Raw genomic sequence first — 25,310 nt, forward strand, 5'->3', positions numbered from 1 at the left:
GAGGTGTGAACACTGCAGGGGTTGAACAATGCAGGTATTAAAAGGTGTGAAAAACACAGGGGATTACATTTTTAAACAATACAGAGGGATTACAGCCTGAATCTGAGGTGAGAACCATGCAGGGGGCCAGTTAATCTCAGTACTGATACCATTTAATGCTTACTCAAAGGTAAGCCATCAAAGCAGCCAGACAGGTGGGGGGCCACACAGAGGGGGTCCAGCCCGCGGGCCGCCAGTTGGACAGCACTGGTCTAAATGAAATCAGAAGGGCTGATGTTAATGACTAGTATGAAAAAGCACTTCTATTTCTTATTGGAACGCCCTGTACCCACGGTGAATGCACTGCACGGCCCGAATACTGCGTGTTTTCCATGCAGTCACTGCTAAGAACACATCTCTGTATGACCTGTAGCCATAGTGCTACGGCAATACTGCCAGAACATCTCCTCTCCTCTTTACAGCAGGAACTTATACACGCAGGGTTGCTAGGAAGCGCTCACAAGTTATCTCGAAGTCAACGCATCACTTCCTACTGACAACTTCCGGTTCCGATACAGCATGTGCGTTCCAAGTGTAGTGTGATTCTGAGTGGCTTCAGTACAGCAGGTAACAGGAATAGGAAGGAATATTGGGAGTGGGACACGTGTTATGTTTTAATCTTAGGACTCGTTTTTCGTCTCTGTAAGATCAGCATCTGGCAGCCTGTTATGTATGGCTGTAAATGTAGAAGCTTAAACAGAACAACTGTAATGTCTGCTTCTGTGTAGGAACTATTAAATGGACTTATGACCCTAATGAAAATAGCTGCAACAGAACTAATACAAGAAGAAATGAGAAAAATAATATTGGCTTTTTGACAAATAAACCTTGTCTGTTATACTTTTTAAAACTGTGCTGTTGTTCATCCAGTGCATTTCTGCCATGTAGCGTAATTCCTCCTGCTAATGTCTTGGAATGGCTTGCCTTATTATACTGCATTTTACACACTGTACAAAAAACAAGGCAGCATTTTCAAATATTGACGAAAATGACATTGGCTGCTTGTAAATGATAACGTATACTAATAATAAACTGTCGATTTAGAAATTATATCAGTGGGGCAAGATTTCCAGGCTGTAACTGTAATACACATGAAATCAGTCGTGTGAGTCTGTTTAGGAATATTTCTCAGATCTGAGCCATGCCAGTCCTTGAGCAGTGTTGTAAAGGCCACATTGGCTGAGCTCTATGTACTCTGGAGAGCTGCAGTGATATAGTTTTTGATGTCAGAGCAGATTTCCCCTTGCTCTTTCTAATATTTTTTGGATTAGCTGGCTTTTTGGTGATATTTTTTATAAAAACGTTAGAAATTTTCATATGGTGTAAGTTATGGGAACAATTATTATCTTTTCTGGCAAAGGAGGACTAAGCTTCCTGTTTTTTTAATTTTGTTTAGAAAACTTATCAAGATGGGGAAAATGAGAAAACGGCATAACTGGAAAGCAAGACAGCAGGTGAAGAGTACAGAAGAAGAGGCTTCAGGAGACCAGGAACATCTGCAGCTGGAACTGGAAGGTGGGGAATTTATTTTACATGGTGTGCTTATCAGCGAATCAAAGCAGAGTTCTGCTTTAAGATGCCTTTTATTAGATACTTGGGCACAAGTTGGTGAGAATTTCATACATTGAGGGGCTTCATAATATTGCAGTAGTTTTGCTGCTAAAATTTTAACCAAATCAGAGGGTTTTTTAGTTCTATGTCTGTCAACTGTGATAAAATTATGAATAGTTTAGGTTACTATTACAGGGTGACTTTGTACATACATTGTTAAGTAATTAAAGACACAATTCATTTCAGGTTCGGAACAGTTAAAAGGTGTAGATGAGAGCAATGCTCTAGTTTTACCAGGCAAGAAATCCAAAAGGAAAAAAATTAATGAGAGTGGCCCCACAAAAAAGCCATTAAGTCGAAAACAGAAGAAGGTGTTACAGAAAGTTCTGGAGCAAAAGGAAAAGAAAAGCAAGGTTGGTAAAATTACTATGCAGCATTTATTTTCTGTGCAGCAAATTAGCAGTTAATTTAGATAAATAACATCCCATGTAACCTGAAACCTGCATCTAAATTATAGCTAGTTACATGTAGTAGCAAGATTGTGTGTACAGTTTTAATCTCGATTCACAAGGAAATATTTTGGTAGTAATAGATTACATTTCTTAAACTGAATAAACAAGGGGCAGGTTTGTCCATCTCCTTAGCTTTTAAACCCTGTTTTTTATCTTTGGGTCCCCAGATGTTGTGGGACACTAACTTTTAGAATGCTTTTACTCTTAGTTGTATGTTGAGTGATGCTAGAAAATGTAGTCCAGTAATGTGGGGACCCAGGGATAGGAAACAGTGCTCTAAGACTGAACCAAACATTAGAAGTAATCATCAGAGTTTTTGTTCTTGAGCCAGGGAACTAAACAATTGTATCACTATCGGTTTAGGGACTAGAACTCCCAGAAATAAGGAAAGTACATAAGTATGTTTGCTTAATTTGGCACTGTTTATTGAGCCATTTTGTATAACGGTCATTATCACTCTACGCAATGTAAATTCTCTTGTTATACTTGAAACAATAAAAATATATCTTTATTGTGCAATATGTGATTAGACTAAAGGGAAGTCCATCGGACATCTTGAAAATTTCCCTCCCATGTCTGAAGCCATCCTAGAAAGCATCTACTCTACTAATAATAAAGCATACTGATCTCATTGTTTTCATTAAAAGGCATTTTCTCAGGGTTTAAATATTTTACCTGTGGCAATTATGGTTCATTGCCACCAACCATTCAGGTACTTTGCTATCTGTGGAGAGCATGATTTCCCACAGGCAACTGTGACCTGTATGCTATCAACATTCGGGTGTAATTACACCGCAGCGCGAATTTTCATGGTGTTGCCTTCCTGTTTTGGTGACTTCTTCAAAGACATGACATGATATAAAAAGAATAGATCACATCCTAAACTACCATTACATCTTTGCAGTATTTTTACACTAGAATTGCAAATTAACTCTGGTTTGTTTCTACAGAGAGCAGAACTGCTTAGTAAACTGGTTGAGTCTCAGGCATCAGAGAAGGAGTTAAACTTATTATATACCACATCCAAACTGGGTACAGGAGATCGTTTGTTCAGTGCCAAGCGGTAAGTCAGTGTATGTCTGTGTGGTGAGCCCTTTCTCTCCCTTTTTTCTTCAAGTCGGAAAGGGCTCTTATGATTTAGTGCTCTAAATCGGTGAAAGTGAAAATATGGCACATTGTTTTACGCCACACCAACAAACATACATCATTTACTTGTTTGCAAGAAGTTAAATCATCAGACATTTACTGATATAAAATGACTGATTTACTAAAATAGTAATTCTAATAAGCAGCAGTGTGGTTGCCCATAGAAAGCAATCAGATTGTTACTTTTATTTTATAACTGGTAGTAGACTGATCATAACTACTGTTGTCAATTTGATGTTTTCCTGTAAATTTATTTCATTTAGATTTTTTTTTTTTCCCAAAACTCAATATTTGTTTCACATTACAAATATTAGTCTGCTTTGCTCTTACATCTTAGTACTGCTAATAATTTTGTTTAATTTTAGGCTTTATGTGATGTTTTGAATTGCACACGCAGTGTTGTTGTTTCCAAAGATTGTGCATTACTCATCTCCATTCTTGCTGGGTTTTTTTTTTATTTAGTGCAATAGAAGAAGCAGATTCTTCATTGCAGGGACGAATCAGTAGCATTGGTGGGGCCAACAAAAAAAGAAAATCTGAAGAAGAGGATGTAGCTGAAGAAAGTGATACAACTTCTGAAAGCTCTGGGGAAGATGAAGATCCAACTGAGAGAGAGCAGGAAAAGGATGGGGAAAATGACCACACTGCAAGCTGTAGTGTCCCATGTACTTCAGAAAGACCACACGCTAAACCCACTCCGAAACCTCCTAATGATACACCCCCAAAGAAACCTTCAGAAATTCCTTCATCACAGCCTGCAATATTCATACCAGTGGACAGATCTCCTGACATTCAGGTCTGTGTCTTTGTATTTTTGTTTAGTATACAGGATAGTAAGGAAATATGGAAATGCAAAAATAATTTCATCTATGAAAGGGGCCAGGAGCTGATTCATACATTAGCAAGAGAGCAGGGTAACATTCTGAAAGTAACTTTCCTTAGCCTTATTAGGCAGCTTCTGTCTGTCCACTGCCCTTATGCACATTGCATAATATTCATTCTCCAGCAATTTACGTATGTATATATGTAATGATCTATTAATCACAAGAGCAGCAACTCTGTAAGCTAGCACCAGTGGCAATATAATGATGGGTTGCCCAAATAGACGTCAAGTAACTCCACATACTCTATCATCCCAGCACTGTGGTCAATGAGGTAGTATAAAAGTTGGTCTCAGAATGTGGTTCTACAGTACTCAAGCATTCTGCAGAGCTATTTTTTCTTGCTGTTATATGTTAGACTTAATTTTTTCTCTCCTTCACATCTAGGAGGCCAGATTAAAGCTTCCAATCCTGGCTGAAGAGCAGGTAATCATGGAAGCAATAAAAGAGAACCCAGTGGTGGTTTTATGTGGAGAGACTGGCAGTGGAAAAACCACCCAGGTGCCGCAGTTCCTGTATGAAGCAGGATATGGAAGGTAGAATTTTTAGTTTCTTTATAATTGGTAATCCTTTAAACTCATTTTATGTATCATTCCATTTTTTGTGATAATGAATATGCCCCACATTGTGAGTATTTAAACCAGTCCTGAAATATTTTTTTTTTTTTTTTTAAGAGATTTATTCCTATTTTACCTGTGACACTGTTGGTTGTCCTAGTGGCTTTTCACTAGGGTTTAGTGTGGGGTATGACTGATAGTAGTATTTTATTATCGTTGCTAGACACACATCAACAGTGTTAATGTATTTTGAATTCTGCATATCACAAATATTTAATTTTTAGTTTAATTTGTTAATATTAAACTTTATGTTTTTGATTATTATTCAGAATAACAAATGTATTAACTGCTCAAGAACCTTGACTATTACTGTTATCTGGGTAACATCTTTTGATCTAAGTAGTTGCATCTAGCACTCTTGGTTTACTTTAACAGATTTCCTTCTTCTTTCTATAGTGAAAATGACGTTATTGGTATTACCGAACCCCGGCGTGTAGCAGCAATCGCTATGTCACAGAGAGTAGCCTTGGAAATGAATTTGCCTCAGAGGTAAAAAATAATAAGTCTCCTCATCAGGCCAGATGTTTACTTGTTACTAAAAAATGAAATTTATACCTGGCAAAAAAGCCGATTGCTTTAGTCTTCTCAGGGAAAACCTTGGTGACTGTCACACAATTTGTCTTTTGCAAGCCATGCATTTCTTATAGAGATTACAAGTAGTTGCTGTTGTAGTGAATGGCATATTACAATTATCCATATTGAACTGTGGCAAAGAATCACTTGTAACACTTAAATGTAATGGCATTCTATTGTTTTTCATGCAGTGTAATCTCATATCAGATTCGATATGAAGGAAACGTGTCTAATGAAACGAAAACAAAATTTATGACAGATGGTGTCCTGCTAAAAGAAATTCAGAAGGTGAGTGTGTGAGTTTGCAGTGTTATGTGCAGTAATGATGACTTTTTCCAGGGCAAAATTGTAATGTTTGCCCAGCTTCTCCATGTTTTTTTTTTTTTTTAAATTAAGCACTGGTATGCATGTTACACACACACAGTTTTATTTTCATGCAATTCTACTTACTGGTGGCCACTCCCGTCAGGCCTGCCAAACCGACATCTGGCCTGAAATTGGGCAGATCTCGATCGGGCAGGTTAGAAAATCTAGTCAGATCAGGGACCGCATCGGATCGTTGATGCGGTCCCCGGACCGACGTGGCCTATACCCACCGTTATAATTCGATCGTTTGGCCCCAGGGCCAAACGATCGAATTACCCTGGATTCTCCCGATATCGCCTTCTTCTCTGTCAGGCATTCACAGAAGGCTCTTCTCTTTGACTATCCTGTAGTCAAAGGGATAAGGAGAACTGAACAGGATATAGAGATTTCAACTTATAAATCAGAAACCCGATCAGACTGAATGCAAGGACTAAGGTATGTTATTCTGAGGGTTGTTTAGAGTAATTTTAAAGATAGGAAAAAAAGGGGCTTTACTTCTTTTTTTTAAAGGGCTAGTATATCTCACAAGGACCAAAACATGGAGTAACTTCAGTTTCTCTTCTTGCCCTGTTTAGCTCAAGAAATACAAAGTACACTTTTCCTGATTAAAACAGCAGCTTTAAAGTTGTTGTTCAGTTCAAAAGATAAATATTAAAAATGTATTGTGTCTCTCTAAGATTTACTTAAAATAAATAGAGCTGGTTGTATTGTAATGCTTGTCAAATTCTTATGTAACAAATATTGGATTACTGAAAAAATGTTACTGATTTTATGTTTCTTTTCAGGACTTTTTACTAACCAGGTACAGAGTAGTAATAATTGATGAAGCTCACGAAAGAAGTGTCTACACGGATATTCTGATTGGGCTGTTATCTCGTATTGTACCGCTAAGGGCAAAGGTAAGAAAGTTCTGTTTGATTTTTCTTTTTAAAGGAGAAAGAAAGGTAAAAACTAAGTAAGCTTTATCAGAAAGGTCTACTGTATGTAAATACAGCCATAAGCACTCACAGAAACGCTGCACTGACTTCTCTGTCAAAAGATTTCTTGTGTCTGTAATTCATGTGCCAGAGACACGCAGCTTTCTCTTTCTCCCCTCTCCTGCTCCCCCCTCCCTCAACAATGCTAAGAACTCACTCCCTCCCCCCTTAGGAATGTGGATCTGAGCCAATCAGCAGGAAGCTGACTCATAGGGGCACATTTACTAATCCACGAACGTCCGAAAAGCGTCCGAATGCATTTTTTTTCGAAATGATCGGTGTTTTGCAATTTTTTCGTAAATTGCCGTGACTCTTTCGTAGCCATTACGACTTGCGCGAATTGTCGAGACTTTTTCATACCCGTCACGCCGAGTACGAATGTTTCGGATTCATTCAAGCTTCAGTATCGTGACTTTCCTTGGCCCAGGTTGAAGCTGCAGAGTGCCATTGAGCCCTATGGGAGACTTTCCTTGGGCCGGGTTGGAGCTGCAGAGTGCCATTGAGCCCTATGGGAGACTTTCCTTGGGCAGGGTTGGAGATGCAGAGTGCCATTGAGCCCTATGGGAGACTTTCCTTGGGCCAGGTTGGAGCTGCAGAGTGCCATTGAGTCCTATGGGAGACTTTCCTTGGGCCAGGTTGGAGCTGCAGAGTGCCATTGAGCCCTATGGGAGACTTTCCTTGGGCCAGGTTGGAGCTGCAGAGTGCCATTGAGCCCTATGGGAGACTTTCCTTGGCCCAGGTTGAAGCTGCAGAGTGCCATTGAGCCCTATGGGAGACTTTCCTTGGGCCAGGTTGGAGCTGCAGAGTGCCATTGAGCCCTATGGGAGACTTTCCTTGGCCCAGGTTGAAGCTGCAGAGTGCCATTGAGCCCTATGGGAGACTTTCCTTGGGCCAGGTTGGAGCTGCAGAGTGCCATTGAGCCCTATGGGAGACTTTCCTTGGGCCAGGTTGGAGCTGCAGAGTGCCATTGAGCCCTATGGGAGACTTTCCTTGGGCCGGGTTGGAGCTGCAGAGTGCCATTGAGTCCTATGGGAGACTTTCCTTGGGCCAGGTTGGAGCTGCAGAGTGCCATTGAGTCCTATGGGAGGCTTCCAAAATCATGCAAAGTCTGAAAGGTTTGCCCGCCATTTACAAGCGCTGAATACGAAAAAGTCACGACAATATACGAGCAAGTCGTAACGGCTACGAAAAAGTTGCGACAATTGCGTGCAAGTCATAATGGCTACGAAAAAGTTGCGACAATTTACGAAAAAGTCCTGACGGCAACGAAAAAATCGCAAAAAAATACGAAAAAGTTGCAAAATGTTTTTTTCCAATACGATTTTTTCCCATTCGTGATTCAGATTCATGGATTAGTAAATGTGCCCCATAGTCTTACTAACTGAGCATGTACACTTGGTATGGGTCTCGGTGCAGGAGTGAGGCATTATGGGAACTTTACACAGCTCAGCGTTTTTTCTTCCTGTTTGGCTTCTGATCATCTGAATGGGAGAAATATGGGGCACTATTGAGACAACGGAAGGTATGCCTGCAGCTTGAGATTAACTCTTTATTAGTCTTTCCTTCTCCTTTAAAGGAATATTGTCATCCGAAAACTTTTTTTGTTTTTGTTTTTTCAAAACACTTCAGTTAATAGAGCTTCTCCAGCAGAATCCTGCATTGAAATCCATTTTTCAAAAACACAAAAATTTCTTACATTTCCTTTTGAAAATTTGCATGGGGCCAGCCATGTTTTCTGCACTTTATTGCTGCTCTGCAAGTTGGAGTGATATCAGCCCCCTTCCAGCAGCCAATCAGCAGAACAATGGGAAGGGAGCAAGATAGTAAGCAATAGTAAGAACTCCAAGGCACTGTCACAAGTTTTCTCATGGGCACCTGTGGTTTACTGTAACCAGATAAATGTGGATTTCTTTGCAGAAGGGGAGCCCTTTAAAGTTAATTATCATGTCTGCTACATTACGTATTGAGGACTTCACAGAAAACAAAAGGCTTTTCCCTGTTCCACCTCCTGTGATCAAGGTTAGTGGATTTCAGTATTTAAAGGTTGCCATTAGGATGAGTGGTCTTGTTTATGTTATGTTCAACACAGATGGGGAAATGCTACATGATAAAGAGTGGCAATAATTAAGGACATTTTGGATCTGTTGGTGAAGCAAATTCTTTTTTTTTTTTTTTTTTTTTTTTTTTTAATTCATATTTGGGGGGGGGGGGGCATATTTTCTTTTGAACAGCATTCTTTCGATGCTGCCTCATGGGATGCCATGGTTTATTGGAACTTACTTATTAACAAACCCTGCACCTTGTATTGCATTATACTTTCATTACTTATAGGTCAGATTGTTGTGTAACACTTGAAGGTGTACAGAGCACCTTCAAGTAAGTTTTTTCTATTTCTGGTTTTTTAGGTGAATAAAAACCAAATGTACTACCAAACAAGGCTTCCTGTAGTCTGCAGAGAGGCAACCAAACAGCCAATCTTAGCCCTTATTTGGCACCTCTGTGAACTTTTATGATGCTCGTGTTGCTCCCCAACTCCCCAATTTGAAAGTGGCTCACGAGTAAGGAAGGTTGGGGATCCCTGACTTGGAGAATCAATTGATAACTGTGCAAGTACTTAAAACGATCTGTTGCAGCATGGCATTCAAACGGGGCATATTTAAGTCCAAGCATAAGTGGTAGAGTTCTCCTGTGGTGAGCTGTTTTTTACCCTTTGATAAAATGTTAGGTTTGGTTGTGGCTCTCAATAAACCAGTAGTTCACCTTTTAAATTTACTTTTAGCATGATTTTTATGAAGTTTGCAATTGTTTTTTTGCGTGCTTTTTAAAAAATTATGCTTTTGTTCAATGGCTCTCTTGTATGGAATTCTAGCAGCTCTCTAGTTGCTTGAGTCCATTCTTAGCAATCAGGCAGTGCTTTGAATGAAAAACTGGAAAATGAATTGGAGAGGGCCTGAACAAAAAGATAATTAATACAAAGTCACAATAACAACATTTCTAGCCTTGTGGAACAATAGTTTTTAACTGCATGGGTCAGTGCCCCCCATTTGAAAACATTAAAGAGGCAGAGGTTGAAATGAATTAATTCAGAAATTTAGAAAAATGAAGACAAATGAAAAGTTGCGATAAAAAGGAAATTTTGTAACATAATAAAAGTTAACTTAACTTAAAGATGAACTTACCACTTTAACAAGCTGTTTCCTCTTTTGTCATTTTCCTGAATAAAGTGTTTTGAATACATTGAAATTATTCACCTTTCAGGTGGATGCAAGGCAGTTTCCAGTTACTGTTCATTTTAACAAACGCACCCCATTGGAAGACTATGCAGGGGAATGTTACAGAAAGGTCTGCAAAATCCACAGGATGTTACCTGCAGGTAATAAAAAAAATATATCTGTCTCTTCCTTGTTTATACATTGTCTCAACCTCAACAGCCAGCTTTACCCACAAGAGCATCCTAGGCACTCAATGCTTTTTCCACACTTCTTAAGTATATATATATGAGGTTTGGGGGGGGGGTGGGGTTGTCCTTTGTTCTGTCTTCTCTATAAAATAAATTGTATTATGCCTCCCAAGCACTTAACATGAATATTTTCAAATATACAGCACTATTGGCGTTTTAGGCTGACTTTCTAAAATCTCTTACTTATTTTGCCAGGGGGAATTCTCATTTTCCTAACTGGGCAAGCAGAGGTGCATTCTCTGTGCAGAAGGTTAAGAAAAACCTTTCCATTCTGTGGCAGAAATTACCATAATGGTGAGTTAATTGTACTTTTGTTGGCTATGATCTTACTTTGCCCATGAGATATTTGTGCTCTTGGATAAAATAAAGGCTTTACTTTATCTTGCTTACTTTAACAACTAAAAATAACAACCTGCTCATGGAACGGGAGATATCGTACACATTGTATTCTTTATTTATTTTTTTAGTCATTTACCAATTACATTTTTCCTGCCCCTCCCACCAAGCAGAATTCCCTTCTTGTGTACAATTTCTCCTTGTACCAGGACCTTCCTTGGCAGTCTGATTTTTGTTTTGTTTTTTTATTTATAAGATTTAATTTTTACTTTTACTGCTGCCTCTGCCCTCACTCTAGAATGAGCCGTGCTCATTATAAGTGATACCCCTTCATGAAACTACTTTCTGTCTTTGTCGCTGTCTTACAGAAAATTATGAGTTTATTATACAAGGGATTTAATGTGGCTTTAAACCCTTTTGTTCAACCTGAAATCAATGGATAAAACTTCTGTTAAAGGGATTCTGTCACGGGAGTACATGTTTTTTTACAACATGCATCAGTTAAAAGCACTCCTGCAACAGAATCTTGCATTGAAATACATTTTTCAAAAATACATTTTTCAACAGATTTTTTTATATTTAATTTTGAAATGTGATGTGGGTCTAGCCATGTTTAGTTTCCCAGGTGCACTCCTCACTTCCCCCCCCCCCCCCCCCCCCCCCCCGCAGCCAGTGTAAGTTAGCAATCAAAACTACACCATAAAACTTTTTGCCTATTGTTTTAATCAGGAAAATCTATTGTTCTTGTTATTTCTTAAGATAAACAGGGCAAACCGGGAAATTGAAGTTACTCAGTGTTTGCTTCTAGAATGGTAAATTATTGGATTACCAGTATACACCCTGCTGCCTATACTTTTTTTAGCAGGAGATAATTATGGGGATAATTTACATTGCCGATAAATTTTGTAATACCTTCCCCAACCTTTGCAGGTGTTTTGCTACTTCAGCCTGAGTGACCCTCCAAGGTACTTGTTTGACTTTTATGTTCACAACTTGCTGTACTTTATTTTAGCAACAGAGGATGAGGATTCACAGGAAGCCGTGAGAAGATTCAAAAAGTCCAGACCAAAGAAAACCATGGTAAGAAATGATTTATGTTTGTCTAAACAGATAACTGTTGGCCAGCTTTATCTCTCTAACATTCCCCAGACTTTATAAATTGTTTAGTATGCAGCATAAATCATTGTGTGAATAACATTGCACCTTTTTATTCATCCATTTAAATATGGGTGAGGGCTTGTTTAGTCTTTGTGCTTAAAAAAAGACCCCAGTTTTGACCTGGGGAAAAGAGAACAAAGTTGCCAACAGTAGCACTCACCCTGCCCATGGCCCAGCAATCAACATATTATTTCAAAACCACACAGTATAATTTTAGTTACATTCAATATGCAATACATACATTGTATTCTTGTTCCTTTAGCTAGGTTTAGAGACCATCTTTGAATGAAAACAAGTGATCAAGACCTAATGTTATTTCTGTCCCCCACTGAAGACTTGAACCAATTAATACATGCATTGCCAGGGCTGTGGAGTCGGTACATAAATCCTTCGACTCTGACTGCTCAATTTATTGTATCTCTGACTCCAGGTACCCAAAATTGCTTCCGAATCTGACTCCACAGCCCTGTGCATTGCAGGACAGTGGTAGGCACTGGACTAATCCATGCAATAAATGCATAAAGAGTCTCGAGTATAAATCCTAATGTCTTCTAAATTTATTAGCAAAAGCATTGCATTATTAATGAGGCAGGAAACCTGAATTAGAGCCAATACATATAGGCATAAATGTGTGCCATTGTTGGCAACTAGCATATTCAGTACAGTGTAAGATTACAGAGAAAAAAACACATCAAACCTAGGGGCAGATTTATTACGCTTTGTAAAACACGGCAACAAAATTTGCCGTGTAAAAAACGAAATAAAATTTTTTTTTACACATTTTTTTTTTCTTCTACCACAACTTACGTAAATTAACGATATAAAATCTGGCGTTCTCACAACGAATTACACCTTACAGCTTTTTACACCATTTTTTAGGCAAATTTGTTTTTACACAGCATAATAAATAGGCCCCTTTATGTAATGTACTTTTTTCCATCCTGTGTGGGTGACGTTTACGTGATTACCTTTTATTCATACAGAATTTGCCCAAAATTGATTTGGCTAGCTATTCTGCCCAGCCACTGGATGAAGGCGATGAAGACAGGGAGGCTGCTGATGATGAAGAGGATGGCAGTGGATCTGACCTTGACATTGACTTAGGAGATGAAGGAGCAGAGGAAGGTTTGTTAATCTTGTTTCCTGTCCATGCTAAAAAGGAAATATAAAAATACCATTAAGATTACTGTGGTGCACTAAATACTAGATTTTTTTTACAGCAGTTCTTTAGTAACCACTGCTTCCTTTTTTTTAGATGAGAAAGCAGACTCATCTCTCCCACTCTTCGTGCTGCCTCTCTACTCCTTGCTGGCCCCTGAGAAACAGGCCAAGGTATTGTAAAGGGCCAATGATTTTATCGGAATGTGTTTGCATCATATACACTTGCTCAGATTTCAGAATATAAGATAAGATGCTTCATAAAGAGGTTTATTATGCCAAACAGGTCTCAATAAAAAAAATCTGCTCATTTGGCAACTTTGCAAAACAAGAAGACATTTAAATGTATGGCCAGCTTAAGTCTATCATAAATCTGTGAGATATACTGTAGTTTAACACAGTTTGCGTTCTTTCACCCATTCTGTTACTGTTCTTTGCTTTTCCACAGCTTATATATATATATATATATATATAATAAGATATGGGAAAATCTCTCTCTGCAGGTCTTTCGCCCCCCTCCACCTGGTACAAGGTTATGTGTTGTGGCCACCAATGTGGCTGAAACCTCCCTTACCATCCCTGGTATAAAGTATGTGGTGGACTGTGGGAAAGTAAAGAAGCGTTATTATGACAAGGTTACTGGTGTGTCCTCATTCAGAGTCGACTGGACTTCCCAAGCCTCAGCCAATCAGAGAGCAGGAAGAGCTGGCCGTACTGAACCAGGTCACTGCTATAGGTGGGTAACAAAAGTTGAGCAGCAATGTCGCAGTTTGTTTTTTAATTTCCAAATGCTGACATTCAAAAAGACAATATAGACCCCAATAAATAAATAAATGAATAATAAATAAATTTCTGTAAATAGGATTTTACTGCAGTTTTAGGCCCATTGCCTTACTTTTTCTGATATATTTATGAACAAATATTGATATTATAGACAATCAAATGTTGTACTTAAGATTCTCTTTTGTGATATATCTTAATGAGGAAAGTGGGGGGCTTGCAAAATGATTTTATTAGTATGCAGACTTATGATTTTTTTTTCTCTAGAGCTCAACAGAGGGGGTCCAAGTGCACACTACACTGATAGGTTCTGGTTGGGAAATGCTCCTGCAAATAGAAATTTGGCTTCCAGTACTTCCTGAACTGGCTGATCTGTGAAATATCTTTGCAGTTCATTCAGGCAGCCATGTGTATTTAGCCTAAAACCTCAGAGTGTATAGGTGGACTTGCATGGGCAAATTTAAGCTGCTGATTGGACCGATTTAGACCGATTAGATTGTTTTTCTGCCCATGTATGTGGCTCCCCAATCGATATCTGGCTGAAAACAGCCAGGTGTGATCAGACAGGTTTAATTTTCCCATCGGATCGTGGCCACATGAGCTCATTGATGTGGTCCTTGATCTAACAGCCCCTATAACCACCATTTTAATTCAGTTGTTTGGCTCTAGGGCCAATTAGCCCAATATTGCTCACCTCAGGTGGGCATATCAGGAGAGGGTGCCAAACGAGCAGATCTTAATGCGTATTGCATACCTTTAGCAAACTTTCTGTCAAATCGGACCTTTCAGATCTGATTGTGTCACCCCTGCAAGTCCTTAACTGATGGAGGTTTTTCCCTGTCATATAGATATCTGGCAGATCCCCACACATATTTGTTGGGCATGCCTCCACTTTGAAACAATGCAAGCCAGTAAGGGGTATATTAGCCCATATAGCACCTGTTTAAATGGAAAATATACCCCCTTTTTCATATGAGCTAATTTAAAAGCTACCTAAACTTTAAAATCAAAGACCATTTCCCTGCCCTCTTAGCCTCACAGGTTCATGCAATCCCTCCACTTTGTTCCACGTTGAAGTGATGGATTCTGGGAGTTGAAGTCCCTCTGCATTGCAGAGAATCTGCAAACCATGCCCTATGGAAAGCAGAGGGACTACAAGTTCTAGAATCCATCATGTTCAAGGAAACAAGGTAAAGGAGGAATTGCAGTACACTGAGCTTAAAGGAACGGTAACACCAAAAATTAAGTGTGTCAAAATAATTAATATATTATGTACGAATGCCCTGCACTGTTAAAAGTTGTGTGTTTGCTTCAGAAACACCAAATGAACCAACAAATGTATTTTTTAGCTGTAATATTGGTCTGTAGGCAGCCATCTCAGTGCATTGTGCCTGAGTCTGAGCTGCCAGCGCTACACATTAGAACTGCTTTTAGAAAACCTATTGTTTCTCCTACTCCCATGTAACTGGAGGAGTCCCAAGCCGGATTTGAATTTCTTACTGTTGAGTGCTATTCTGATATCTACTGGGAGCTGCTATCTTGCTCCCTTCCCATTTCTTTGCTGATCAGCTGCTGGGAGGGGAGGGGATATCACTCCAACTTGCAGCTCAGTTGTAAAGTGTGATTGACGTTTATGAGAGCACAGGTCACATGGCTGTGGTAACCTGGGAAGTGAAGAATATGGCTAGCCCCTTGTGAAATTTCAAAATTAAAAATAAGAAAATCTGTTTTGTGTTTTTAAAAAACTGATTTCAATGCAGGATTCTGCTAGGGAGTTTTGAAAAAAAAAACATCTTTTTCCTTGACAGTATTCCTTTAACAAAGCTGCTGTCTTTAACAGTTTACATAGCAGATAACTGATAAATTGCATAGATTCCCATTGTATTATACACAGTTTATCGGTTATCTGCTATGTAACCTATGCCTTTCCTGCTTCTTTCCCGCTTGAATGTCAAAGCATCCGGCAAATACTTTTATGGCAAACTTATAAGCAGCATGCAAAGACATTGTTATAATAGTTGTAAAAAAGGTTTCATTTCTGCTGTCAGTATCTCTTTAAAACATTTGTATGTTTTAGTGTTACTGTTGCTTTAAGAGAGTTTGAAAAATGGTTCATGGTTTCCTTTTAATTTTATCTGTGGAATCAGAGATGTCTGTTTAAAAAAAAAAAATATCCAGAATTGTTGGTTTGCCAGCATGCCTCCTTGCAGCCCAGGGCTTCTGATTTGACCTTTTGGTTTCCTTAAATTGAATATGGTATTTCCTCTTCATTTGTCTTCAGACTTTACTCATCTGCAGTTTTTGCTGATTTTGAACAGTTCTCTCCTCCCGAAATAACACGACGTCCTGTGGAAGACCTCGTCCTCCAGATGAAAGATCTAAACATAGAAAAGGTGTGTTTGAAACCTCTCCAGTTTGTTTGATGGGAAAAAGGATGGAGCTTTGGTATCTATGATGGAACCCAAGGCCAGTGCATTTTTTTTTCCAAAGTGGAGCTAATCTTCTTACATCTTTGTGTTAGTTGCTTGTAGGTTGTGTGATAATTTCAAATGTGTTTATTTACTGCTGTATTATTTCAGGTTGTGAACTTTCCATTTCCTACACCACCCTCTGCTGATGCCCTTATAGCTGCTGAGGAATTACTGATATCTCTGGGAGCCTTACAAGAGCCTCCAAAAACTGGCAGGTAGGATTAAAACTAGGGGTTGGATTTACCAAAACCAGGAAGACTGGAATTTGTTGGACTATTTTGTGGGCAATTCATTTTTCATTGGGAGAATTTATCAAACGCAAATTGAAATTTTTTTTCCACTTTTTTTTTTTTTCTTTGCCATTGTCCTGTGGCCATAGATTATAATGGTTTTTGACATCTTAGACCATTTATATTAGAAAATGAATAGTAAAGTTTAAAATATGCTTTAGTAAATTATTTAAATGTATATGTGTCCCAAAATGTCACTGCCGGTACAGAATGACCCACCAGGGCAGAGAATAATGCTTTTAATGGTAATTATACAGTATATACAAATAACTCAAAAACAATTATAAATTTATAATGAATGTATATTGCAAAGTTGCTTAGAATTTTATTTTATTAGGCAAAAAATTACATTTTGGGTTGACTTGTCTTTTAAAGGAAAAAAACACATAAATATGGCAGTGTTGTGCTTTATAGCAAAAGATCGGGCATATTTTTTCCTCTGATGCCATCCTATTGTTCCAGTGTCCTTGTCATTCACTAAAGCTATTGAAGCTGGGCACATGTGCAGTACAGAAATCAGCAAAGGATGTAGGAAGCAAGCGACTGGAATCAATGGGTGTTCCTAACAACTTGGCACCCTCTAATGATTCTTCCTTTCATTCTCCCTTGGAGCCAGCAGAATACATGACAATAACTTAAGTTATGCTTTATGTAGAAACTCTTAGCAGGCATACCAAAATTATAAAAATAATGTTTGAATATAATAAATGTTTGCTTGCATTAAAGTAGAAGAAAAAGGTTAATTCACTGTGGGGTGCCAAATGTTAAGCACCGCTCAGTGATTATCACTTGCCTGATACCCCAGGGTAATTTTGAGTGAGCACCACAGAGCAATCCTCTTCTTCCTCTTCTTCTGGCAGAGTCAAAAAAAAGTTTGGTTATTTACTCTGTTGCACACACACAATGTGAAGAAGGAAGAAACAGAAATTTTCAGGCCCTTGCTCAGAAAATAAGTTGCATTTTAGGGTTTCTAAATACATGGGCCAAATTGTGCCAACAGTTGGCACTTCCTTTTTAGTTTTAAATAACATTTAACCTGGAGATTTGAAACAATCTATTCCATTCCCATGCTAGTGTTTGCCAAATGTCAGGTTGTTGGCTGAACTGGGGAGCTGACTGGCCATATCAGTGCACTTTGGTGCACTCAGCCCATGCAGAGGCCTTTCAGTATGTGTAGTGTCCCTTTTTTAGAGACACGGCTTGACTTCTGAGGTCAGTGCACTGCTTCATTTAGGTATATTCCTAATACCTGGGTGTCACTGAGGACAAATTAGTCTGAACCCTCTTTCTTTGATATTTGAAGCAAATTATACCATTATTTATATATATATATATATATAATTATTTTTTTTTTTTTTTTTTTTTTTTTTAAACTTACAGTTCTGCTGCAGGTTTGTTTCATTGTATAATACTTTTATCACCTTATAAATGAAAAGGTACCTGTGTTTATAGCGGCTATTTCTCTGTTTTTTAAGACTGAATGATCTTCAGAAAGCAAAACTGAGCAGCCCCATCACCCCCCTAGGAAAGACAATGGCATCCTTCCCTGTTGCACCACGATATGCAAAAATGCTTGCCCTGGGCAGACAGCATGAGTGCCTGCCATATGTTATCACAATTGTGGCAGCAATGACAGTAAGAGAGTTGTTTGAAGAGGTTGACAGGTATGTGACTTATTCATCAGTACTACCCTTCATCTGAGTGAGCACTTTATTGCCTAGTTAAAAAGGGAAGAAAGTAGGGGTTTAATATTGCTGTATGTACTTCTGTGTCAGTTTATTATTTTTTTTACAAGAGCTACATAATGCATTTTTTACAGTGAAAAAATACTTAACCATAAACTGAGCCAATCCATTTTAGTGCACACCAAAACACTACAAAATTATACTATTATTATATCTAAATATTATCTGTTACATCAAAATTATACTATTATTATATCTAAAATTATACTATTTTGAAATTCATTAGCATTGATATGAGAATTATGACTCATGAGGCCATGCTTCCTACTAACCAAAGGCAGGTTAAATTCTTCAGTGCAGGGAAAGCCACTTGTCCTAAAAAGCCACACATTCTATTTGGTGTGAGATATCATGCTGACTTATAACCTGCCATAGTTACTCACATGGGTTAAATGCTCTCTGTGGTAGTTTCTGTCATTTTTTCTAAACCAAACTGACCAAAATCAGTGGCTACTAAGTATTTAACTCAATAAAACCAATTTTTAACATAGTAATATAATGAGTCTGTCTGTGCCATGTTGTATTGAGCACAATTCTTGAAACTACAATCTAAACATCTTTTAAAGCAGATTTTTGTTTAGCTTATTTTTAGGGGAGATATTATAACTGAATGCCTGAATTGAATGTGACTCTTGGCCGATGAACTAGGGTTTCTGTGGCCGAGGAATAGAATGTAATTAGTATTATGAACCTTTTGCAGGCCTGCTGTTAGCGATGAAGAAAAAGAATTGCTAAAAGGAAAGAAGGCCAGGGTCCTGCAGATGCAGAGGATTTGGGCTGGACAAGGTTCTGCACAAAAACTGGGGGACCTCATGGTAATGTTAGGTATGTACTTCAGGCCTAAATGCTTGTTGTGTGCGTGTTTTTATATATTTGAATGAGGTAGTATGAACTGCACATCTGCAAAATTTTGCTGAATACTGCATTGCAGTATAGAATAACCCCAGCACGGTATGATGCTGTACTAATTTCAACATTCTCATAGGTGCTGTGGGTGCCTGTGAATATTCTGGACTAGAACCTAAATTTTGTGAGCGCAATGGCCTTCGGTTCAAAGCCATGCTGGAAATTAGGCGCTTAAGAGGACAGCTGACTACCACAGGTAACAAACAATTCTATATACAACTGAAAGCTGTTTGGGTGAATACTGGGAATTTGTCATTAGCAGCATCTAAAAAGCATTTATGCGTACACTATACCTCACATAACCGATAATTAACTCTCTTTTTTTCTAGTCAACTCACTGTGTCCTGACACCCACCTTTATCTGGATTCGAAAATGAATCCCCCCACAGAGAGCCAGGTTACCTATTTAAGGCAAATAGTGATGTCTGGTTTGGGGGATCATATTGCCAGGAGGATTCGTCAAGAAGAACTTTTGGATGAGAAGTGGAGAAATGCCTACAAGGTTAGGAATTGACATCCTTGTGTGCCTCTGTTTGATGGAATCGTACTTTAAGCCCTGCCAAAGGATATTATTTTGCAGATTGCTGTACTATACAGACCTACAGGGTGTCCATTAAAGGGACCCTACAGCTTAAGGCTAATGTCCCACTGAGAGAGTAGTTGCTGCGATTTTTAAAAAGTGAGTTCCAGCGACAAGTCACTCATTTTGTCTCTACATAGAGAAGAATAGAAATTGCCAGTACCTAAACTGGCGATACTATTTCAAATCATTTCTCGCTCCGAATCACTGTGAGGCCCTTTTTAGAGTGATTTTACAAGAAAGCACCGTCATTCAAAACTATTGGAATTACTGAAAGTAAAACCCACTGAGTGGAAAATCCCTGCGATTTCACCATTGCACTTAATGTCATTTCTAATTGTGGGTGGGGAATATGACACCTTGATTTGTGGGAAATAGAATCGCTCTGTTGTTGAAATCTCTAGTAATCCCTTGTTTGGAAGAGACAAGTGACTTGTTACTGGAACTCACTTTTTAAAAATTGCAGCAACTAAATCTCCCTGTGGGTCATTAGCCTAAATAAAAAGCTCCTGTATTGGTTCTGTACATTCCATTCTTTCTCCAAAACTTCAGCCCACGGTTTCTTTTGACTTCCCAATTTGTTAAGTCTTTTCATTTCCAAAACACCTAACTACATCTCTGTACATCCCAGTACTCTCCATCTTTTCTGGCTCTCATCAAACAAATCAAATCAAGTGCACACTCCACAGGTAAAAAGGTGGTAAAAAGATAGAGCTTTAGTTCATATAATTAAAAGTCTGACATGTTTCGTGTGTGTACATATAATCCTAGACTTACGTTCAAAGAAAACAACCGCTCGTTAAAAAGGCTTCAGAACTGACATCACTAATGCCGTCTGTCTTGCTACATTAACCCTTTACTTAATATTAAATGAACATGTGAAATAAGCTGCTCCAGTATCCACCTTAGTAGCAATAACCCAATAATAAATAAGAATAGTATACCTCTCATCAAAACTCTCCTTTTTACAAATCCCCACCTACCATTTTTTTTCTTCCTGACTGCTCTCTGCCTTTGCAAATCCATCCCTTTAAATCTGTGATAACAATTGTCTTCCAACTCCAGCCTTTTGACACAATATAGATTGCAAGCTTTTTATTCTCAAGAACCTCACTACTGTTGATTACTTTTTCAGTGTAATTGAGATAAACATAATTACTTAAATAATTCTTTTATTATGTTACAGACACCCCTTCTGGAGGAACCGGTTTTTATTCACCCAAACTCTGCCCTCTTCCGGCAGCTACCAGATTTTGTTGTTTATCAAGAAATTATGGAAACAACAAAAATGTACATGAAAGGTAAAATATAAGAACTTTCTGAGAATATTTGCTTAAGTGTTTCTTGCCAGAGCCTGTCCAGCGTTTTGTATTATCCTTCCTCAACCATATTTCTGGTGCCTTTTTTCTCATCACAAAACCATTCTCATTGTATAATCCAATTTACTGTTTAAAATATATAAAATCTATGCTTGTGTACTACGTTGAGGTTAATAGCAAGGCATGTTACTTCAAAATTACCAGCACAGACATTATAAATATACTTTATTACATAACACAGTTATTGAAGCTCAGAATATGATAATGCAGTATAGGTTTCTTATTTCAGCATTAATTGTATAGTAGCCCTCTTGTTGTTTATAGTTTATATGTTGAGACCCTGTAGAAATTTATTGAGGATTGTATAAATGTACACTAATATAAAAGTAAACAAGCAATTTTGTACACTGCAATAAATATTAGTGATATAATAATACCAATTTCTGTATTTAGGTGTATCAGCCATTGAAGCAGAATGGATTCCTATACTCCTTCCTCAGTACTGCCATTTTGGTAACCCCTTAGAAGATCCACCTCCATTTTACTGCTCAGAAACTGGGCGCGTAAAGTGTCACCGACCAAGCACTTTCTGTACGTAAATGGCTAGCCTTTATAGAATAAACCAAATGTATTGTAATCAGTGGTTTACTATATCCACTTGCAATTGTGATGGTGTGAAGTGTATGAACTGGGATACTATCTAGTTCTCCTGCCAGAATGATAGTTGTAATGATAAGTGGTTTTTCAATAATTGTCTTACAGACAGAGTTGGGTGGCAGCTCCCTGCTGTTGTGGCGGACTACCCAGAAGGTCTAGAACGTTACAAGTACTTTGCCATGTTTTTACTAGAAGGAAAGGTAATAAGCAGCTGCTTTATATTTAGATTTGTATTGTATTATTGAAAGCAGTCTTTAATCAAAGCTTGATCTTTTGCCTAGGTGGTCGAAAAATTAGGTTCTTACAGAAGTGTTTTACTGTCAACTCCAATAACAATGCTAAAGACTTGGGCCAAGTAAGTATTCAATTCATCGTTGTCAATACTCTGTTTGTGTCACTTTTGGCTCTACAGGGTAGTTGACAGTGACTATGTGCAAATATGTACATTGGTGAATAAGAGAACTTTATACAAGGGAGTCTCACTACAATGTCTGCCACCATATCACTACAATCAGTATGAGCCCAGGTAAAGAAAAGTAAATTCAACTGCATTGGCCAAATTTAATTATTTTTTTTCTTTTATGCTCATTTCCTTTTTAGGTTATGGTGGCATACATGATACTGGCACAATATTTAACCTGCTTTATAGTATTTTACATGAAGTTAGTATACATGCTTTTATATTTTGATTTCTGGGACTAGCAATACCAGTGCATAAATGTAAGATGTGTGCTGAGGAGTATGAAGTTGTATCAAAAAAAAAAAAAGTAGCCTCCGTAAACAGAAAAGTCACCCTCTGTCTATGCCTGTGACTAATGGGAGGTACAGGATTAAGTTGTTGACTTCCCTACCTTGTATGTGGTAGGTAATGAGTTGGCCAGCCTAAAAGACAGTGGCAGCTTAGAGATGACTTGCAACTATAAGTAAAAGGCTCTCTAAGGGCAATTGCACAAGACATTGTGCTCATACTGGGAGAGATCAAGTACAAACGTTGTGTGCCAATTCCCTAGCAGTGCAGGGAGTGAATAGAATAGAACACTAGAAAGGCAGAAAGTGATGGCTGCTCTGTTATAGACCAGCTCAGTTACTGCTTCAGTCTCCTACCCCCCAAAGGGTTTTTCAGTCAACAACAATGGGGTGGGACAGAGTGGTTTGGTATCCCCTTGAGTAGGTTGAAGTCAACCCATTATAGATATCATGCCATCATGCTATCAGTACTGATTAATACGTTTTTTTTTCTCATTCATTTTAGGTTCATCATATGCAGGCTTTGTGAATAATCTATAGCAAGCAAAGATAAACAAAAAAGTCCCATTTGCATTAGCCAGTAAATAAAGGGGTGATGCTACCCTTTGGGCAATTGAGGTGGTGCAGTCTCATTCAGTGCTTAGGAGAAATAAAACAGATATGGGTACAAATGTATTCCATTTACTGAGATTCTGCACCAGCCTAAAGTTTTAGAATGTCCATAATGATTTAGGTCTTTAAATTTGTCCCAGGAGCTCCCCATCTTGAATTTTGTTAGGAGGGTCAATGACTCTGCACATGCTCAGTGTGTCCCGGGGTATTGTTACATTCTGACGCTAGTTGCACTGGTTTTAGGGCTGCCATGTAATGTAAATCTGAATAGTCAGCAGAAAAGAACATGGGGAGCTACTGGGGGCATCTTATAGGCAGAGATCTTCCCCGCTAAAGGGCTGTGGTTGCATTGGTCTGGTACAGAACCTTAAGACATAATGTGCAAGGTTTTTAGCCTGCTTCTTTGTTAAATGACATGTAAAGTATTTTTCATGGGGGGGGGGGGTAAGAGTGCCAAAATGTTAGGCATCCCCCAGTGAAATAGATTGTTACATTTTTCCTTGGGCCTATGGAAAAACTATCTAGGCCCTGCACTGTCATCTCCTTTCCTTAGATCTTTGTTTGGCGTTCAGTGCATGTGCAATAGAGTAGATCTTGGCGAACCTGTGATGGCTTTCATGTACAAGGGCTGCTACGTCATGTTCCATTAGGCTATTAACGGCACCCATAATCGGCTCCTGTGACTCCTTTACATTTAAATAGGAAACACTGGACAGTGTGAAGCTACTTAATGGCACATATTCAATGCATAAGATACAATAACCTTGAAACAGAAGGCCATAACCTGTTTGGTCAGCAAAGGAGAAACGACTGTATGTGCATAAGGAATGTATTTGTATGTGTGTTTAAATTGTGTTGCATGTTATCACACAAAATCTTCTCTGATTTGTCTCCATTGGATACAGACTACAGCCAAGAACAGAAATCCTTCTGAAAGCTTTGGTTTCTGAGAATGCAGACTGTCAGAGTGCTTTGCTTGCTGCCTGGAAGAAGAACCCTAAGTGTATGTAAATGACATATTGCATTAAAATGCTGCATTTGTGCTTGTTAGCATTAAATAAACTATACCATGGCTACAATATCCTTTAGGGTATCTCAGGTTAATTGCACATGGGGCTGTTTTTTAGATTTTGAGCATTGTCCCCCCATATGTAATATAAGCCTAAAAGCATGTATGGCAGTGTCACAAAACTAATTCTAAGTGTAGCATGTTAAAAGAAGAGATGGGTATATTGCACTCTGTAGTGATTTTATAACCTTTTTATTACAGATTTGTTGTCTGCATTTTGCCAGTGGACACCAGAAGCTATTCATGAGGACATTGCCAAAGCTTGGCCACCCATACAGCAAGATGTAGATTAAGCACTGTGGTTTTATGGATGTGTCTTGGGTTATTTACTTACAGTGATAAGTACAGCTGTAGCCAGCACCTGGCACTGTGGGCAATAGAAAGAGACAGTTTCACAGCCAACTCTTTTTAAATAGAGGAAACTGAGACTACATTAGTACAATGTATACACTTTACAGTATTTTTAATTTTTTTTCTTTGCAAAAAGTGTTTTTTATTATCCAGACTGTGTGGGCCCCATTTGCAGTTTAATATATTTGTCAAGTCACCCTTTTGGCTCCCAGCAACAGTTCCAGTTACACAACTGTATGAAAATTTGACCTGTAAAAATAAATATTGTCAACTGAGAGCTGGGTGCATTACCGACTTTTTACCGATTTTCCAGCTCTGTCTTATACATATTGTAATATATGTAAATAAAACTTGTGTAATGTCTGAACTTACTACTTATTGCTGTTTTTTGTTTGTTTTTTTTTTAATTTGACAATTTTTATTATTTCTATTGCTGTTTTTTTAAAGGGGCAGTATTCCTTCTTGTTCAACCAGAGCTTAATGAATTTGAGTTGTGCGAGAAATACTTTTTGGCTATTGTTTTAATTAAAAAAAGATCTTTGGTTTTTGCTGTTTCAAAACCATTGAAAATAAAAGTAGTCCTATTCTACAGACAGTCCCCTGGTATAATAAACATGTAACTTATTAGCGGAGAGCCTGTCGTTTATTCTGGTCTGTATTAGTAACACTTCCATTTGTGTATAACCATTCTCCAATACCAGCAGAATGCACACATACAGGCAAGTACTATTTTGTCACCCAGACTGACACTCTGATTCTGGCAAATGCCATAGGGGCTGCTGTAATATTCCATAGACAACCCAAATCTGCATGTAAAGGTGAAACCATTGCAGTTAATCCTGGGTGTTCTTCATCTTGGTCCCTTTTCTTTCCCCTCTGGCTTTTGTTCTGCTAGGGACCTATGGTGAGACAGGAAATGGCGGTTGGCCAGTTGCCAGTCCCAATATGGCTAACTTCTGATGTCACGGGTGACCACAGCAGGTGAGCCAGCCTCAGTTTCAGGAAGTGT

The 25,310-nt window shown here is 38.4% G+C and overlaps 1 protein-coding gene across 2 annotated transcripts; it reads left to right on the forward strand.

The window, feature by feature from the left end:
• The first annotated feature begins 498 nt into the window (after nucleotides 1-498).
• On the forward strand, nucleotides 499-24,672 carry dhx37 (DEAH-box helicase 37). 2 transcript variants are annotated; one of them, XM_002944160.5, is made up of 28 exons: nucleotides 499-606; nucleotides 1,436-1,554; nucleotides 1,837-2,003; nucleotides 3,053-3,165; nucleotides 3,711-4,044; nucleotides 4,517-4,665; nucleotides 5,143-5,235; nucleotides 5,511-5,607; nucleotides 6,471-6,584; nucleotides 8,580-8,681; nucleotides 9,921-10,035; nucleotides 10,318-10,416; nucleotides 11,471-11,538; nucleotides 12,600-12,741; nucleotides 12,872-12,948; nucleotides 13,278-13,510; nucleotides 15,836-15,947; nucleotides 16,134-16,240; nucleotides 17,791-17,979; nucleotides 18,761-18,885; nucleotides 19,046-19,162; nucleotides 19,296-19,468; nucleotides 20,733-20,847; nucleotides 21,319-21,456; nucleotides 21,628-21,722; nucleotides 21,804-21,877; nucleotides 23,787-23,884; nucleotides 24,152-24,672. In XM_002944160.5, the coding sequence occupies exons 2-28, from the start codon at nucleotides 1,449-1,451 to the stop codon at nucleotides 24,241-24,243; spliced, it is 3,444 nt and encodes a 1,147-aa protein (XP_002944206.3). In that variant the 5' UTR covers nucleotides 499-606; nucleotides 1,436-1,448; the 3' UTR covers nucleotides 24,244-24,672. The 2 variants fall into 2 exon arrangements, with proteins under 2 accessions (XP_002944206.3, XP_031748398.1); XM_031892538.1 differs by lacking the exon at nucleotides 499-606 and adding an exon at nucleotides 629-681.
• Nucleotides 24,673-25,310: the final 638 nt, after the last annotated feature.

This window comes from Xenopus tropicalis, chromosome 1 (assembly GCF_000004195.4).
Source record: "Xenopus tropicalis strain Nigerian chromosome 1, UCB_Xtro_10.0, whole genome shotgun sequence".
In the NCBI taxonomy this organism is placed as follows: Eukaryota; Metazoa; Chordata; class Amphibia; order Anura; family Pipidae; genus Xenopus; species Xenopus tropicalis.